Source organism: Emys orbicularis, chromosome 20 (genome assembly GCF_028017835.1).
Source record: "Emys orbicularis isolate rEmyOrb1 chromosome 20, rEmyOrb1.hap1, whole genome shotgun sequence".
Lineage (NCBI taxonomy): Eukaryota > Metazoa > Chordata > Testudines > Emydidae > Emys > Emys orbicularis.
Genome location: NC_088702.1, coordinates 2,595,216 through 2,615,538, shown reverse-complemented (window position 1 = coordinate 2,615,538; position 20,323 = coordinate 2,595,216). Strand labels below are relative to the sequence as shown.

Sequence of the window (20,323 nt, the reverse complement as noted above, 5' to 3'; positions counted from 1 at the left end):
ACGCCCATTTGACAGATGGGAACTGATGCACAGAGTAATTAAGGGATATGTTTTCAATGTTGCTAAGCATACTGAGTGCTGAGCTCTTGCGAATATGTGTCCCCAACTGATCTGCCAAAAGTCACACAGGAAATCTGTGGGAGAATTCAGATTTCCTGTAAGAACATAAGAATGGCCATGATGGGTCAGACCGTCCATCTAGCCCAGTGTCCTGTCTTGTGACAGTGGCCAGTGCCAGATTCTTCAGAGGAAATGAACAGAACAGGGCAATTATTGAGTGATCCATCCCATGATGTCCAGTCCCAGGTTTTGGCAGTCAGAGATTTAGGGACACCCAGAGCATGGGGTTGCATTCACAGAATCATAGAATCATAGAACTGGAAGGGACCTCGAGAGGTCATCTAGTCCAGTCCCCTGCACTCATGGCAGGACTAATTATCTAGGCCATTCCTGACAGGTGTTTGTCTAACCTGCTCTTAAAAATCTCCAATGAGGGAGATTCCACAACCTCCCTAGGCAACTTATTCCAGTGCTTAGCCACCCTGACAGTTAGGAAGTTTTTCCTAATGTCCAACCTAAACCGCCCTTGCTGCAATTTTAGCCCATTGCTTCCTGACATATCCTCAGAATTTAAGAAAAACAATTTTTCTTACTCCTCCTTGTAGCAACCTTTTATGTATTTGAAAACGTATTATCATGCCCCACTCTTATCTTTTCCAGACTAAACAAACACAATTTTTTCAATCTTCCCTCAGAGGTCATGTTTTCTAGACCTTTAATCATTTTTGTTGCTCTTCTCTGGACTCTCTTTAATTTGTCCACATCTTTCCTGCAATGTGGCGTCCAGAACTGGACACAATACTCCAATCGAGGCCTAATCAGCGCGGAGTAGAGGGGAAGAATTACTTCTTGTGTCTTGCTTACCACACTCCTGCTAATACAGCCCAGAATGATGTTCGCTTTTTTTGCAACAGCATTACACTGTTGACTCATATTTAGCTTGTGGTCCACTATGACCCCCAGATCCCTTTCCGCAGTACTCCTTTCTAAGCAGTCATTTCCCATTTTGTATGTGTGCAACTGACTGTTTCTTCCTATATGGAGTACTTTGCATTTGTCCTTATTGAATTTTATCCTATTTACTTCAGACCATTTCTCCAGTTTCTCCAGATCATTTTGAATTTTAATCCTATCCTCCAAAGCACTTGCAACTCCTCCCAGCTGGGTATCATCCGCAAACTTTGTAAGTGTACTCTCTATGCCATTATCTAAATCACTGATGAAGATATTGAACAGAACCGGACCCAGAACTGATCCCTGCGGGACCCCACTTGTTATGCCCTTCCAGCATGACTGTGAACCACTGATAACTACTCTCTGGGAATGGTTTTCCAACTGGTTTTGCGCCCACCTTATAGTAGCTCCATCTAGGTTGCATTTCCCTAGTTTATTTATGAGACCTGACCATCTTGATGATGGACCTATCCTCCATGAACTTATCTACTTCTTTTTTGAACCCAGTTATACTTTTGGCCTTCACAACATCCCCTGGCAAAGAGTTCCCCAGGTTGACTGTGTGTTGTGTGAAGTACTTCCTTACATTTGTTTCAAATATGCTGCCTAATAATTTCATTGGGTGACCCCTAGGTCTTGTGTAATGTGAAGGAGTAAATAACCCTTCCCTATTCACTTTCTCCACACCATTCATGATTTCCTGTGTTCCAATACAATGCCTCAACCACGAGACCATTCATTCGCTCCCATGTCCCTGTCCTTGTGACACTTTGTATTGTTTGTTATTCCCTTTTGAACCCCATTTCTTGCAGTGCCCTAGAATTGTTCTGACAAAACCCACAGAATAAGGAAGGCTAAGGATGATGGTTTGGTTAAACTCTCTGATTGTAATAAGTAAGCACATTATATACAAACATTCTATCATTGACAAAGAAGAGGCACAAGAAGGATGAGATGATTAGAAAACAAACCTTCAAAGAGTTCAGTCTATTCTGCTTAACAAAGACAAGGTTAAGGGTGACTTGATCCCAGTTTATAATTACTTAGATGGGGAACAAATATTTGATAATGGGCTCGTCAGTCTAGCAGACAAAATTATAACAAAATCCAATGGCTGGAAGTTGAAGCTAGACAAATACAGACTGGAAATAAGGTGTAAAATTTTAAGAGTGAGGATAATTAACCCTTGGAAGAATTTACCAAGGGTCATAGTGAATTCTCCATCACTGGCAGCTTTTAAGTCAAGGTTGGGTTTTATTTAAATGATATGCTTTAGCTCAGAAGGAATTGTTTTGGGGAATTTCTATGGCCTGTGTTATATAGAAGGTCAGACTAGATGATCACAATCGTCCCTTCTGGCCTTGGAATCTGAGAGTCTATGTTATTTTCAAACCAGTTTAGAAAATTATAGGGCAGAGCAGGGTGGAGATAATGCTAATAATTCCACCTCCTTTTTTAAGATTTAATCTCAGTGTGCAAACCTGTTCTGTGCAGTAACAGGTTTCTGAAGCTTGTGAGTCAGCAATACATGCAAATGAAAAAGCAGAAAATATTCTTTTGTGAAAAGAAAACCCACAGATTATATAAATGGTCACAATTCACTTTCTTTCAGTGGACCTACGCTAACTTATACCTGCCGAGGAGCTGGATCTAAAAATGTTAGTTGTACACGTAAGAACTCAGGAATTTCTAGACCAAATCAGCCCACTTTTCCAGCTTGTCCATTATTCTGTCCTTCATAGTGTTAAGCACCAGATACTGCAGAAAAAATTATAAGAACCCTGGAATGGTCCATTATAGAATAATCGTCCCATAGGGAGAGTTTGTCCCTTATACAAGTAAGATACAGGTGAGCTTTTCCCTGAAAAAGGAGGATATGCAAACTTTGGAGTCTAGCCAGCTAGCTAGTTCCACTTCAAAATATCTATGAAAGCTGATCACCACAGCCCGATGGAATTAGTAGGGCCAGATCCTCTCCAGGTGTATTTTGTCCTGACTCTAGTAAAACAAGGTGGTCAAGAAAATATTTTGAGAGAGACAAGTTTTAGAGCTACACAGAGCTCTTTGGGGCCTGAAAAAGAGCTTGGTGTAGCTTGAAAGCTTGTCTCTCTCATCAGCAGGAGTTAGTCCAGTAAAAGGTATTACCTCACTCACCTTGTCTCTCTAATATCCTGGGACCGACACGGCTACAGAAACACTGTCTCTAGTAAGTCAGACGAGGATTTGGCCATTTATGTATATATTTAAAACATGCCAAAATAATACTCTCTAGTAGCCAAGTACCTTTTAGGCTGAGATTTTTTGAAAGCTGTCTAAGGCTTATGAATATCCAATTTAAATTTAACCAGAATTCGGAGTCCCAAATTACCCACCTTATATTTTCCACCTGAATCTGGACTCCACCACTGCCTGCAAGTGACTGGGCAACATTTTTTGGATGAATTGTTTGTTCATTGAATTTGGAGTTAACTGAAACCGTTTGTGAATTTGGGGTGCATTTCACAAATAGTTTCAGCTGAAAAAAAATGGAAAAATATTTTGAAAAAGGCATTATTACTTGTCATTTAAAAAAAATCTTTTGTTTCAAGCTTTAGCAAGATTTAATTTTTTAAAAGGGTAAAAAGCACTCAAAAACAAACCAATAATTGATTTATTCACTCAGCTGTACAACAAACTAAAAAACCCCACCTCTTTAATGGAAGGAAACTCGCTAACATTGCTTAGAATTCCAGAATGTTTGTGCAGGTTTCAATTCTATGTTAAAACTAACACTAAAGCAACATTTTAATACTAATAAGGAGTTTTGAGTCAAATCACTTTTACCAAGTTCGCCGAGGAAAATAAGTCAAGAGCAGTGGTTAGAAGAGCTCTGAGTTGTGAACACTTTATTGTGGTTTTGTTAAACCATCAAGAGAAGCCCTTTGTGAAGGAAGTCCTTGTCACTTACCAAATTAAATTTTCACACGGGTAACACCTCTAATTTTGGTAATTGTTTTAATAATTGTTTATGGTTATGAGGCATTCCCAGATTGTAGGCTACGCACATTACACCCTGCAAATTGCTTTCATCATAAATCGTTACGTACCATATTCTTTCCTTTTTTCATTCCGCTGACTTCATTGGTGTCAAAATGAGAATTTAATAACCTGATAATATGCGCTGGCTCAGATATGTATCAGTAGCACAATCTGCTGTTGTGCACAGGAGTCTAGGTTAGTTTTTTCTTTTTTTAAATCCAGACGAGTATCTACTTGGGGGTATGGTGGAATTTACCCTTGTAACTCCTAGGAGGATGGGAGATTTGATTCTGTATGTTTCGGATTCCTACCCCTAACTATTCTCGATGGGCCCTTTGAAATGGATTAATAGAGTTTAAGGTATTTCACAGGCCACCAAAACTACCCGGCGCCCACACAATCACTCTCACCAACCTAAATGAAATAAAATATTACAGGCCACAGGAGTCTAAACTATTGTCTGCCACAGGCAGAGAATGGAAGGGACCAAGTTCTACCAGTGCTTGAGGCTCCTGCAATGGCTGGTAACTGGAAGGAAATCAATAGACATCTTTTCAATGAGTTAAATGGCCTTCAAATATGGCTCTGTGGGTTGAAGTTATCTCCTGGACACAGTCCTGGCAGAAGGCATATGCACCATTTAAATCCCTATTAAACTTTCAAACTAGGGTTTAAGTGGGACGGAAGTGGAGCATAGAACTTTGGGCTGGCCCTCTGCCCTGGGGCCAATTTCATTGTAAAAGGATTAGAAATTCAGCTCTGAAGGACCTCCAGTCATGTGACTCATTGACAGTCACTACTGCAGCAAGAGAAATAACTGATTTTTCAGTTTAGTGGCAGTTCCAAATATAAATAAATCAATAAATCCATAAATACATAAATAATAATAATTAATAAAAGAAAAAAATAAAAGAAAAAAAAGACAAGGTGGGTGAGGTAATATTTTTCTCTTGGACCAACTGTTGGTGAAAGAGACAAGCTTTCAAGCCACACTGAGCTCTTCTGCAGGTCTGGGAAAGGGACTCGGAGCATCACAGCTAAATACAAGGTGGAACAGATTGTTTAGCATAAGTAGCTAACCCATATTCAAAGAGACCATTCAAGGTGAAGTGACCCAACACCTTCAAATCACAACGCTGGGTGCTTAAATTTATAACTTTGCTAGACACTAAAAATCATGGACTGAACAGAGACACTGTATTTATGGCTTATTATAACCCACTAATCCCCCTTTTTTGTTCTGTGACTGCACAACTCAATGGGCCACTTTACCTTGAATGGTCTCTTAGAATATGTGTTAACTACTTATGCGAAACAATCTGTTCCACCTTGTATTTAGTTGTGACACCCTGAGTACCTTTCCCAGCATGGAAGAACAGCTCAGCATAACTCGAAAGTTTGTCTCTCTCCTCGACAGAACTTGGTCCAATAAAAGATATGAACTCACCCACCTTGTCTCTCTAATATCTTGACACCAACACGCTACTACAACACTGCAAACAAAAAGAAAAAAAATCAATTTGGGTCAAACTGAATCTTAAATTCTCTGGAATTTTTGGTTAATTGAAAAAGTCTGTCTTGAGATGTTCTGTGCTCTGACCAATCTGTTTCACCTTGAGATGTTCCAGAGCAAGGGCTTGAACCTGTGTCTAAGGTGAATGCTCTATCTGCCAGGCTAAAGGTTATAACGGGGTCAGGTGGCATCCCACTATTACCACTTCTTTATTGACAGCCTTCCTCCTCCTCCAGCCATCTTGTGAATGGCTGAAACCATTTGTGTCAAATTTGCAAACAGTTTTGGGGTGACTGAAACCGCATTTTTCGTCAAATAAACCATTAGTCTGAAAATTTTTATTCAGCTGTGTGCTGAGACACCAGCAGAGGCGCTAGTGCTGTATTTTACCGCAGGACACTCCAGCTCTCTCAGTGACATGTACACACTTCTTCTTTGTGGTAAAACAACCTTCACTATCTTTAGGCATGTCGGTAAATTTGTTTAGCAGGCTTTCTTAGCCTTCAGTAGGAAGCCTGAAGAAATGAAAGCCAAGATTGCTAGTTTTTCTTGCTGGAATTAGTATACACCCTGCTTTAATGCTCCAGAATGAAGATTTAATTAACACCTTTGGAATTATTTAGTTCTGAAGCTGGATATTGGTACCACACCCTAGATGAGCTAATAGGTGGTGCAGATATATAAGATTACATTGATGCTATCCATAGATTTTTGCATGGCTCTGATCGAAAGATGTCATAAGAATCAGGCCATCTTGAAAAGGGCTTACTTGGTGGGGTGGAGCTCTTGGGAACCTCCAGCCTGAATAACACCAAACATGATTCACTACCTCCACCCCAGCCCCGTACCTGGTACAGCCCGTCTAGGGCAATCTGAATATGCCAATGGAATCTGAAGCTGGTTTACACCAGCTGTGAATCTAGCCAGTCAATTCTAACAAGTAATTTTTTTAATGAAAATACTAGTAAAATTCTAAAGAAAATCAAATAGCCACTGGGGGATATTGTCTCTTCAGGAGATCATTGGTGAGCTCGTTATGGTCACTGGGTTAACTACACCCCTGACCCCCCATGATCTCCTCAAGTCCATTCCCTCAGGTGACAGGTCTTGTTACCTCCACCTCTCTACCCCACTCTCTGACCAGGACTTTGGCTGCAGTCCTTTATGTCCCATCTCTGATTCCTTAGCTGCATTTTGGCCCTTCCTGTCAACTTCCATTTGGGAGCTATGACTAGGGATTATTACAGTGATGGTTTACACAGTGTTTTACCAAAGCTGCTGCTGCCAGATTATGGTAGACCCCCCCCTACTCTTTTTAAGTGCTGTTAGAAACCAGGTCTTTCAGAGAAACATACCTTACCATATTAGACAGTCTACACGCTTTTATACAAAGGTAAACAAGAATCGACAGTCGCAACTTGGAGCTAGACAAATTCAGACTGGAAATCAGATGTAAAATATTGACAGTGAAGGTAATGAACCATTGGAACAATTTACCAAGGCCGTCACTGGTAATTGGATGTTTTGTTTAAAAGATATGCTCTACTTCATAAGGAATTATTTTGGAGGAAGTTCTATGGCCTGTGATATCCAGGAGGTCAGATTAGATGATTAAAAGAGTTCCTTCTAGCCTTGGAGTCTATGAGCCTATGTCTTACCTGTATCTTACATGGCCCTAGCTTATCCCAGGCTCTCCTCCCTCCCTGCACACTTCTGGAGTCCAAAGAGCAGAATGCCTTGTGCAGATCCTCCATCTCCATCTCATCAGAGCCTGTGCTTTAAAGAGTTTCAAAGCTCTTTGTTAGGTTCTCTGTCTGGATCACGTCTCCCTTGGAATCACTCGCATGGCAGTGCCTTAAGCAAAGGAGAGGTAAAACTTCAAAGGATTTGAAAGCTCTGTAGGCTTTTGTGTACTAGCTTTAGGGGTTATCTGGAGCCACTGTCTGCTTGTCAGCCAATTGTAGCTAGCTCTCGCAGAATTAACTCTTTGGTAGTCACCTAGCAAGCAATTTAATAGCTACTAAACAAATGGATGGATATATAATACTCATAAACATATTACAGGCAGCTCTCCTGTTCTCCACAAGTGGCGTTAGTGAAGGGACATATAGCCTTTCAACCCAAGGACTCTGAATCTGAACCCTCTTTGGCAGATGTATGTAACAATAATGAAACTGACCCATGTCCAAAGGCTGTGCACAGTGCTAATGATCACTTAACAGGCCAGATTCTCATCTTACCTGAGTGAGGCTTAAATAGTACATAGGCCTAATGCAGGTCCCTTGCACAGGCATGAATTTTACCAAGCGGTCTGTAAATAAAGAATGCAGGAGGAAGGAAAACCAGAAGGCCGATATTACAATGCAACAGAATTTTAAAGCAAATGAGAAGTCAAGTCTATACTTTCAGAACAAAGTGATGCAGATTAGAGCGAATATAATTCCAGGGTTTCACGGCAGGCTATAATCATTCACCTACTCCAGCCAGCTGCATTTAACATAGGATGTGCTTCGTTCTTGGTTGCATCTGTAGAGTTTGACAGTCAAGTCCTAATTTCAACATTTTAGATTACTTATTTTACCTCACTTGATGTCAAAAAAGGACCAAATATAATATAAGCAGGGGCTTAAACTGAGACATTATCAAACAAAATAGCTATTAATATAAGGAAAAGCATAACAAGGGAAAAACATATGTAGATTTGATTTAAAGAGGTGCTGAGCTTTCCTGGTTCCCTTTGACTTCCCTCGGAGTTAAGGATAGTCAGCACTTCTGAAAGCCATGCCCATAAGCTTAGTTGTGAAACTGTACCTTGCTTTTCATTTCCTGGTGTTTCCTTGTTCTGTGCATATTTCTTCTGGATTAAACTCGGCCCACAACTTCCACAGCCATATCTACAGCCTTATAGGGAACCCCAGAACTCTATGATCCCCTGGAACCGTCGGAGGTACCAAAACCTTTGGAGCCCCCACATTCATAGGAGCCCCCAGAACCATACACATTCCTTATTCAGTGGGCACTGCAGTTCCCACTAAGCTTCCCTGAGAGCAAGTGCTGAGAATTGGTCCCAGAATGTGACTACAACTGGTAGTACATAGACCACCGCTCTTGTGTCGCCACATGATGTGCCACAAGGGCTCATTGCAGAGGTTAACATATCGTTGGGGAAATATCACATCACAAGGTGGCGTAGCTCTGTGTGGCTCACAAGCTCGTCGCTTTCCTCAACAGCAGTTGGTCCAATAAAAGGTATGACCTCACCCACGTTGTCTCTAATATCCCAGGACCAACCTGGCTACAAAAACAGTGCAAACAAGCTGTCAATAGGAAGACATGTCTCTGTGATGGAGGTAAACCCAAAACACACTGTGGAGAGTAGAGTAAGAATAGAAGTTCCAATGATCCACTAATATTATAATAGCCCAGGGGTGGCCAACCTGTGGCTCCGGAGCCGCAGGCGGCTCTTCAGAAGTTAATATGCGGCTCTTTGCATAGGTGCTGGCTCTGGGGCTGGAGCGACAGGTGCCAACTTTCCACTGCTCAACCCCAGGCCCTGCCCCCACTCCACCCCTTGCCCCAAGGCCCCTGCCCCTTCCCGCCCCCTCCCCTGAGCCTGCTGCACCCTGACTCCTCCCTGCTCCATCCCAGAGCCTCCTGTACACTGCAAAACAGCTGATCATGGCGGGAAGGAGGGAGGGGGAAGTGCTGATTGGCAGGGCTGCCGGCGGGCAGGAGGTGGGGGGGGGCTGATGGGGTCTGCTGATGTATTACTGTGGCTCTTTGGCAATGTACATTGGTAAATTCTGGCTCCTTCTCAGGTTGGCCAACTCTGTAATAGGGGCTATGTAGGAACTTGCATATATAGCTAATTAAAGAGAGGGTGTTGATGACTCTGTCCTTTAGTTCTTGGCCATATCTCTGGCCCATTTTCTCCTTTTGGTCCTCATACTCTTTTCCCCATAGACTACCTTTTAACCAATCTTTTTGAACCCTTCTCATACTCTTTATCTTCTCACTCTCACACATCCCCCCACCTCCCGCCACCTCAGTTTCTTTGGGACCTGCCACTGAAATGCTCTTGTTTTGTAAAGCCTTTACTGGGGACCATTTGTAGCAATCCCACAACTCTGACCGTCTACCATCCTCTTCCTTCCACTTCTCTTGGCCTCCTGCCCTCCGTTTCCTGACCGTTCCACCCTGCAGCTGCTAATCCTTCCTTTTACAGCTTCAAACCATAAAAATAAGTCTGACTATAACTTTTATAGCAGCTTACATTTTCACCCTTCATGGCACCGCACTCATATGAAGTAGGTAATTATTATTTTATTACCTAATGAAGAGACCGTTGAGGCACAAATCCTAACTGAGTTGCCCAAGGCCACTTCAGTGGAAAGACTAGAACTAGAATACCGCCCCATCTAATTACTATTAATGTTATCATTTATAATTTGAACTCCAGGATCTCCTGTATGCCACTGCTGAGATCAGGGCCCCAGTGTGCTGCTCACATTACAGGCCCAGAGTCTGAGACAGTCCCCATCTTGAAGAGTTGACAAGACATGGCTGAGAAAGGGTGGGAGGAAGGACAATCATGACCATTTTGCAGATGGGGAGGCAATGAACTGACTTGCCCAAGGTCTCGCAGAATGTTTTTCTAAAAGACATACTCTAGGATTTTTTTCAGGGACATTCAGTGGCCTGCATTATACAAGTGATCAACATGAATGATCACAATGGTCCCTTTTATGGCCTTGGAATCTATAAACCCATGAATCATTATCCCCATATGAATGATAGGGAGGTCATGAATAGAGAGATTAAGGGCAAGGTTTTTAATACAGTCTGGGGCTGATACAATGCCCATTGAAATCCAATAACTTGAGTTCCCTTCTAATATGCCCCTGTGGGTTGCATTTTCCTCCTCAGCAAACTGGCAAGGTGGTAGTACTGCTGAAAAGGATCTGGGGGCTATAGTGGATCACAAACTGAATGCAAGTCAACAGTGTGATGCAGTTGTGAAAAAGGATGATATCATTCTAGGCTGTATTAACAGGAGTGTTGTATGTAAGACAGAGGAGGTAACTGTCCCGCTCCATTTGACTCAGGTGAGGCCTCAGCTGAAACACCATGTCCAGTTCTGGGCACCATACTCTAAAAGTTGTGGACACATGGGAGAGATGCCAGAGTAGAGAAACCAAAATGACAAAAGGTTTAGAAAACCTGACCTATAAGAAAACGTTAAAAAAAAACTTGGGCATGTTTAGTCTTGAGAAATGAAGATTGAGAGGTGACCCGATAAATGTCTTCAAATATGTTCAGGGTAGTTATGATCAATTGTTCTCTATGTCCACTGAAGATAGGACAAGAAGTAATGGGCTTAAAATGCAGCAAGGGAGATTTAGATTAGCTATTAGGAAATCTTTCTAGCGCTAAGGGTAGTTTAGCTGTGGAATAGGCTTCTAAGGGTGGCTGTGGAATCCCCATCACTGGAGGTTTTTAAGGACAGGTTGGATAAACACCTATCGGGGATGGTCTAGGTTTACTTGGTCCTGCCTCAGTTCAGGGGAATGGGCTTGATGACTTCTCAAGGTCCCTTCCAGCCCCACATTTTTATGATTCTATTATTATAAATTCAGCTCTGAAGGGACTTCCAGTCATGTGAGTCTTGAGTCAACACCAATGATATTGTTCCAGTTTACACCAGCTGAGGATTTGGCCCTATATTTCAAGTAATATTTTCCTAGGACACTCCAGCTCCGCTAGTGATGTGTATTCTTCTTTGTAGGAAAAGCATGATCTGTCTCTTTAAGCATGTCTATACATTTCTTTTCCAGGCTGTTCTGAGCCTAGTTGAAGGCTCCCATGTGCTTTAGTATAAAGTATGAAGGACATTTATCTATCGGACATTGTCCTATAATCCCCACTAGCACAATAGATTAAACCTTTCCTAGATGAACTTCTTTGAAAGAGGTGCCACTGGGTATTATTGACCAAAGGATCTAGGACCAGAGGAACGACTGACCAATTCCTCTCTTCCTAAATATCCAGAGAGTCCCCCAGTAAGCTTCATAGAGTCTTTTGTTCTTCCTACTTCACTCGTGATAGGAAGCTATGCTTGGACTGTATATTAGCGAGACATGGAGGGTCAGGGAATATCTTTTATTGGATCCGCTTCTGTTGTGGAGAGACAAGCTTTTGAGCTACAATGAGCACTTCTTCAGGTCATGGCATATGCGCCAACTTTCTCCGGCACCGGTGGGTGCCCGCGCCCCCCTCCCCTGGCCCCGCCCCCATCCCCAAAGTCTCCGCCCTAACTCCACCCCCTCCCTGCCCCTATTGGATCCCTTCCCCAAATCCCCGCCCCGGCCCCGCCCCTTCCCCCAGCATGCCACGTTCCCCCTCCTCGCCCCGCGAATCAGCTGTTTCGCGGCGCAAGCGCTGGGAGGGAGGGGGGAGAAGCAGGACACGGCAGCGCGCTCGTGGAGGAGGCGGAGGCGAGCTGGAGCAGCGGGGCAGGGCCACGGGGAGCTGCCGGTGGGTGCTGAGCACCCACCAATTTTTTTCCATCGGTGCCTATGGTCATGGGCTGTATATAGCAATTTAAAAATCATTCCAGCAGTGGTAGGGTACTTCTTTGAAAAAGGAAGATCTTGCATCCTGTGCTGAAGCTGGTCATACACTGGATTAGTCTACTTTGCTCTAGAATGTTATTCCTCAACCATTCTGCCCCTGAGTAAGTAGGCTTTACTTCCATCGCTCATGTGGTTCTTCCTGTCCTTTGTCAGTTACATTGTCCCATTGTAACAAGTGTCTTGTTACAGGTTCCAGAGTTCATACAAGCCTTTATACATCTGCATTCTTTCCTTTCTCCTACTGCCACTTTTCTCTGAAACCCAGGAGCAAGCCGGCTGTAGGTAGCCCTTGGGTGTCCTGTTATGATCGTCACCTGTATTCCTGTCCCTAAACTAATGATCACTTAACTGGACATCTCTTCAGACTGGAAAGTCCAATTGCATTAGGCTGAAAGTCACTACTGAGCAGAGCGAGAGCACAAAACATTATTGCAACACTTCAATCCTGCTTCAGCTCTACTTTGAAGGCTATGGAGGGATTTAAGTTGTGGATAAGTCATGAACATCAGAATGGCCTGTAGGGTTAGAACAATGGTCCATCTAGCCCAGTATCCTATCTTCCAACAGGTTTCAGAGTAGCAGCCGTGTTAGTCTGTATCCGCAAAAAGAACAGGAGTACTTGTGGCACCTTAGAGACTAACACATTTATTTGAGCATAAGCTTTCGTGGGCTACAGCCCACTTCATCGGATGCATAGAATGGAACACACACAGAAAGAAGGTATTTATACATACAGATATTTATACACACAGTTGGTATGGCATCTTTTTTCTGTGTGTTCCATTCTATGCATCCGATGAAGTGGGCTGTAGGCCACGAAAGCTTATGCTCATATCTTCCAACTGGATCTGGTGCCAGATGCTTCAGCAAGAGTGAACAGAAATGGGCAATTTGTCATCCAGGCCCAGCTTCTAGCAGTCACAGGTTTAGGGACACCCAGAACATGGGGTTGCCTTCCTGACCAGCTGGGCTACTAGGCATAGATGGACCTACCTTCTGTGAACTTACCGAATTCTTTTTTGAATTCAGATATAATTTGGACCTTGTCCCCTGGGAACAAGTTGCAGAGATTGACTATGTGTTGCATGAAGAGGTACTTCCTCATGTTTGTTTTAAACCTGCTGCCTATTAATTTCTTTGGATGATCCCTGGTTCATGTGTTATGTGAAAGGGTAAATAGCATTACATGGTTCATGATTTTATAGACCTCTATCACGTCCCCCCTCAATCCTCTCTTTTCCAAGCTGAACACTTCCAGTCATTTTAATCTCGCTTCATATGGAAGCTGTTCTATACCCTTAATCATTTGTGTTGCCCTTCTCTGGGCTTTCTCTAGATCTTTTCTGAGATGGAGTGACCAGAACTGCACGCAGTATTCCAGGGGTGGCATACCATGGATTTATATAGTGGCATTACAATGTTTTTCTGTTTTAGGAGCCTATCCGTTTCATAATGGTTCCTAACATTCTCTTAGCTTTTGTGATTGCTGCTGGACATTGAGCAGATATTTTCAGAGAACTACCTGCAGTGAGTTTAAAATCTCTTTCCTGACGGGTAACAGCTAATTTAAATCCCATCATTGTGTATGTATAGCTGGGATTATGTTTTCCAATGTGCATTACTTTGCATGTACCAACATGAAATTTAATCTGCCATTTTCTTGCCAGTCACCCAGTTTTGTAAGATGCCTTTGTAACTCTTTGCAGAATGATTTCAACTTAACTATCTTGAGTAATTTTGTGTGCTCTGCAAACTTTGCCAACTCACAGTATGCCCCACTTTTCCATATCATTTCTCAGTACGTTGAACAGCACTGGTCCCAGTAAAGCTCCTTGAAGGAGCCAGCTATTTACCACTTTCCACTTTGAAAACTGAACATTTTCTTCCTACCCCTTTCCTCCCTATGTTTTAACCAGTTACTGATTCATGAGTGGACCTTCCCTCTTATCCCATAACTGCTTAGTTTACGTAAGAGCTTTTAGTGCAGGAGCTTATCAAAGACTCTGTAAATCCAAATACACATTCTCCACTGGAACACCTTTCTCCACATATTTGTTGACCAACACAAAGAATTCTAATGATTAGTAAGCCATGACTTCCCTTCACAAAAGCCATATTAACTCTTCCCCAGTGTATCACGGTCCTCTATATGGCTGATAATTCTTTCAACCAATTTACCTTGTACTGAATTTAGGAGACTTGTCTCAAAATTGGCACCATATTAGTTATCTGCCAGTAATCTCATAGAGAGGCTGATTTAAGCGACAGGCTAGTTATCACAGTTAGCAGTTCTGCAAATTTACATTTGGGTTCCTTCTGAACTTTTGGGAGAACACCATCTGGTCCTGGTGACTTATTACCATTTAATGTATCAGTTTGTGCCATTGTCCTGGTCATGTATCCAGCACAGTATTGTAACCCAGCAGGCCTGGTTCCAAGGCCATTGAACTGATTGGAGAGACATTCGTGTCTCACAAGAATTCAGAAGGGTGAATTTCAGCTTGCCGCTAATTAGATACTAGTCGGGATTTAAAGAACGACACGGAATCCTGCACATCCCAGCAGATTGTAATATTCATACACCTCTGAGTCACCTTCATATTTTGAAGTTCTTCAATGAAGAAGTAATACAATGGAACTGAATTTATACCACTGTCAACACCAAGGAGATTAGTGAGATGATACCAGGAAGGTATGTTGGCCAAAAAGCTTTCAGATTAAAGGAATTAAGGGTGTAATATGAATGCCATCCATATGTGGGATTGGAAATTGAGTAATTGATCAACCATGGCAAAGCCATTACAATAATTAAAGGATAATAATAATTATCATACAAAGCAAGAAAACATTTTTTTTGTTATTGAAAGGGTGTCTCCTATCCTTCCCATTGACTAAGAAAGCATATAAAAGTGCTTGCAACTCTGGGTTGTTCTATTCATTTCTCTTGACTTCATCCCCTTGGTGAACTGGGTAAGTCTATTGAATTCAAATTACTCTACTTTTTGCTTTAGTGAGAGTTTTAACTATGGATTGAACCTTCACCAATAATGTGTGATTTTACCATTAATGAGGGTAGTTTTTCTTTCCAAAAGAGACTCTCTGTAACTAGTCAGTTGCAGGCCTTGGTGGTGGCAGACTTTAAAAATATCATGCTGGGATTTTCAAATCCATTTATGGGATTGGGACACGCATTTGCAATAAATATAATGAGGGTAGTGCATGTAAATCCATGAGACAATTATGAAAAATCTCAGCTTTAAGCTACTTTAGGAATGGACAGCTTTAGTCTGACTCTTTATAGACAAATACAATTGCCAGCCCATCAGCTGACTTCACTGGGCTCACAGCTATTTGTCCAAGACGATCATCTGACTCTGCTGTTTCCATAAAATGCTGGAGATCAGTTTTGAAATATAACAATTGAACAGCAACTTGATTGTTCTTTTTAGTTTAGTGGATGATCAAGATCTAGATAAGTTTGAGAAGCTGGAAGTGCTTTATGTGAATTTCCCTTCAGGGCAAATCTAGCCCCTAGGTTAGTGATGGTAAGAAGAAATTCTCCTTATGAGCAGTTTCCTCCATAATGGGCCATGTCAGGGCTCCTATCATTTTCTCTGAAGAGTGTCGTGCTGCACAGCATTAGAGACAGGTCACTGGATGAGTTGGATCACTGAGCTGACCCACTATGGCAAAACTTAAAGTCTTATGGGTAGAACTTGTAATCTTCAATCCAGATCTTCAGCTGGTACAAGCTGGAATAGCGGCTCTGAATTAAAAGTAGCTCTCACTGACTTCACAGGGTGTTGTGCAGCTTCATGGTTGCATAAAGCAGTGAAAAGGTAACGTTTTGAAATTGCTGTGTTTAAAGCCTAAGGGGAATGGGTGTGTCAAGGCTGCTTCCCCACTCTGAACTTTAGGGTACAGATGTGGGGGCCTGCATGAAAACTTCTAAGCTTAACTACCAGCTTAGATCTGGTCCGCTGCCACCACTCCCAAAGTGCTAATTCCCTTCCCTGGGTAGCCTTGAGAGACCCTTCACCAATTCCCTGGTGAATACAGATCCAAACCCCTTGGATCTTAAAACAAGGAGAAATTAACCATCCCCCCTCCTTTCTCCCACCAACTCCTGGTGGATCAAGATCCAACCCCCTTGGATCTAAAAACAAGGAAAATCAATCAGGTTCTTAAAAAGAAGGCTTTTAATTAAAGAAAAAGGTAAAAATCATCTCTGTAAAATCAGGATGGAAAATAACCTTACAGGGTAATCAAACTTAAAGAGCCCAAAGGACCCCTCTCTAGCCTTAGGTTCAAAGTTACAGCAAACAGAGGTAAACACCCTAGCAAAAGGTACATTTACAAGTTGAGAAAACAAAGATAAAAACTAACACGCCTTGCCTGGCTGTTTACTTACAAGTTTGAAATATGAGAGACTTGTTCAGAAAGATTTGGAGAGCCTGGATTGATGTCTGGTCCCTCTTAGTCCCAAGAGCAAACAACCACCAAAACAAAGAGCACAAACAAAAGCCTTCCCCCCCCGCCAAGATTTGAAAGTATCATGTCCCCTTATTGGTCCTTTGGGTCAGGTGTCCGCCAGGTTACCTGAGCTTCTTAACCCTTTTCAGGTAAAAGGATTTTGGAGTCTTTGGCCAGGAGGGATTTTATAGTATTTTACACAGGAGGGCTGTTACCCTTCCCTTTATAGTTATGACAGGGTGCGACTGAATAGAAGGGAAAAAACGGGAGCAGATATGTGGCCTTCATCAACCTTCATCTCGCTCCTCTTACTCTAAAACTCAAACCGTGAATCTCTTATTCCAATCTCAACTGTGTCTCATGGTTTCTTTACGCCCTCCTGTGTTTTTCAGGATTCCCTCCATCACAGAAGATGTCTTACTGCCCACCCCAGGACTGTAGTCCCGATATATGCCCACGTCCATGTATTGATGTCCGCAACGAGCCGTGTATCTCATCATGTGGAGATTCGACTGCAGTGGTCTATGCGCCACCAGTTGTTGTGAGATTCCCGGGACCAACTATGGCTACATGTCCTCAAGACAGCTTCGTAGGAACCTCCTTACCAAATTTGCCAATTAGACCTGTGGGCTCATATGGTGGCTCAATTAGTTATGGGGGAGGTTATGGTGGTGGTTACGGGGGAGGTAACAGTGTTGTTGGTTATGGTGGAGGATTCGGAGGCTCAACTGGTTATGGGGGAGTTTATGGAGGTGGAGCCGGGGGTGGTTATGGGGGTGGAGCCGGGGGTGTTTATGGGGTTGGAGCTGGGGGTGGTTATGGGGGTTGTTATGGAGGCTCATATGGTTCTGGAGGTTCACGTGGTTATAGCAAGAAGTCATATCGTAGCATTTCTGGAGGAGGATATTCTGGAGTCAACAGTGGAAACTGTGGGCCATGCTAAACCCAGAAGAATGATCCAAGGAATGAGAAAAAATCAGGAAATGACAAGATAGAGATTCACCACTGATCTAATGGACAATGATGCCTACAACTCTACTTGCAGACTGTGGGTGTTCATCACCTCTATAAATCAGGCCTATCTGTGTCTTCCACTTGTTACATATTATTGTAGCTTTATGATCTACAGGTTTTGCCGCTTAGTCTTATGCTTTGTGCTATTTGACGTTGAACTGGCTAAAACAAGTCACTTGGTTGAAAAAGGGACATGATTTTCAAACTCAACAGCTTCAAGGCAGAAAGCAGATGATCTTGTGCGAAAAGCCTCACTTTGGAGCGGGTTCTTGCTCGTATTGTAACCCTGAAAATACATTCTTTGTACTCTGCATTAATTCATTCTGCAAGTGTGTACTCCACTGCTCATTCCCATTAAAAATTATTATGCATCATAGCATTGGCCTTCTGGTTTTCCTTTCTCCTCCATTCTTTCTATCCCAACCAATTTGGGTGAAATTCACCACGGTGAAGATGCTCTGTACATGCTCCCTGTACTACATCCCTCCAACTCAAGAGAATACCTAAGCAGCAAAGTACATTAACTGGTCAATACCATGGTGCTGGCCATCTGCCCAGGGGAGATAAGTACTAACTGTGGTAAGAAGATATTCCCCCTTGTTCCAAAAGTCTCAGAAGGGAATTAGAATATATTTCCCTGTTCTAAATATTACATAAAATTGTAGAATCCTTGAACTATAGGGCTGGAAGGAACCTTGGGATGTCACCAAGTTCAGCCCCCTGTGCGGCGGCAGGACCTGACCTGACTGGTCTTTGTCTAACCTCTCCTTATAAACCTTCAATGATGGAGATTCCACAACTTCCTGTGAAAGCCTGAAATCAACACTTTACAATCATTAGAGTTAAAAAGTCATTGCTAATATCTAACCTGTATCTCCCATCATGCAGATTAAGCCAATTACATCTCATCTTATCTTCAGTGGACACAGAACAATTGATTACCGTGTTCTTTAAAACGGCCCTACACATAGTTGAAAACTGTTATCCAGTCCCCCGTCAGTCTGCTTTTCTTAACACTAAACATGCCCAGTGTTTTCAATTTGTCCTCAGAGGTCAGGGTTCTGAAACGTTTGTCATTTTAGTAACTCTCCTCTGGAATCTCTCCAGTTTGTCCACATCTTCCCCATTGAAGTGTGCTGGGCAAAATTGGGGACAAAACTCCAGCTGAGGCCTTAACTGAATTTCAGTGTTGATTTCAGATGAAGTCTCCAATTAGTGAAGCTCATTTTGAATTCTCATCCTGTCTTCCAAAGTGCTTGCAACCCCTCTCAGCTTGGTGTCCTCTGCAAATATTATCAGTGAACTGTCCACTCCATTATTCAAGTTATTAGAGAAAATACTGACGAGTAAAAGACCAAGGATAATCTCCTCTGGCTACCACCCCCCTAGGTATAACATCCTAGATTGACAGCAAACCATTGATAACCAATCTTTGAGTCTAGTCTTTTAACCAGTTATATAGCCACCTGATAATAATTTTGTCTCAACCATGTGGTTGAGGGAAATGTTTCCCAAGTTTGCTTATAAGAATGTCTGGTGTGACTGTGTCAAAAACTTTCCAAACATCAAGATATAGGTAGGACTTTAAAATAATTTCCCTCCAGTTAATTTATGATAACCTTTAAGTGAATATGACGGAAAGGATTTTTAGTTGAATAATGAATTTTCTTCAGCTGACCCTGTGTCATTGCACTCCATATGTTTTATGGAAATGTGCTTATGAGTGTGAATATGATGTAACTGGAACATGCTTTGTGCAAAAGGTCTCTTGTAAGGTATCATATCAAACGTTATAACCTATAGGAATATATTTCTCCTATTTGGATGCAGGTATCATTCTTGTATCAGAAGCCAGAAATATGAAGTATAACTCTGAGGTCCTATTGTAATTATGCAAAGTGTGGGCATTAATGGTGGTTTAGAATCTTGATGGCTCCCATTGACTAGGACAATTGGTTGTAAATGGTTTATTTACCTGCACACCTTCCTGTGTAGGTGTGGGCCAACCCAGGAAGAATGGAGACTAGGGGTCTTACTGTGACATGTGACCATGTCACATGATACTGGAATCCATTTAATCCTTGTACTTTTCCATTGATGAGACAGAGATGGGGACAAGCACAGACAAAAGATTCCCGCCTTGTGCCAAAGCTATAAAACGGGGTGGAGCAGGACAAAGGGGGCTACCAGTCATGAGAAAACCCCTGCTTGCCACCTGAGATGTCTGCTGGAACTAACAAGGACTGTACGAGGGGAAAGGATAGGGCCCAGATTAGGAAGGAGTCTAGTCTGTGAAAGGAGTTTATTGGAACATCTCTGAGGGTGAGATATTATCTGCAATCAGTTTCTTAATGAATTAGGTTTAGACTAGCATGTTTTTACTTTATTTTGCTTGGTGACTTACTTTGGTCTGTCTGTTATTACTTGAAACCACTTAACTCCTACTTTTTATACTTAATAAAATCACTTTTGTTTATTAATAAACCCAGAGTAAGTGATTAATACCTGGGGGAGCAAACAGCTGTGCATATCGCTCTATCAGTGATATAGAGGGCGAACAATTCATGAGTTTACCCTGTATAAGCTTTATACAGAGTAAAACAGATTTACTTGGGGTTTGGATCCCACTGGGAGCTGGGTGACTGGGTGCTGGAGACAG

At 42.3% G+C, this 20,323-nt stretch overlaps 1 protein-coding gene across 1 annotated transcript; it reads left to right on the top strand.

Annotated features, from left to right (window-relative positions):
• The first annotated feature begins 17,062 nt into the window (after positions 1-17,062).
• On the top strand, positions 17,063-17,593 carry LOC135892696 (scale keratin-like). The gene has a single exon (XM_065420486.1). The coding sequence runs from the start codon at positions 17,063-17,065 to the stop codon at positions 17,591-17,593; it is 531 nt and encodes a 176-aa protein (XP_065276558.1).
• Positions 17,594-20,323: the final 2,730 nt, after the last annotated feature.

Bases quoted from the DNA above. Each gene is read 5' to 3' on its own strand.
- LOC135892696 (XM_065420486.1), top strand. From the start codon at position 17,063: ATGTCTTACTGCCCACCCCAGGACTGTAGTCCCGATATATGCCCACGT.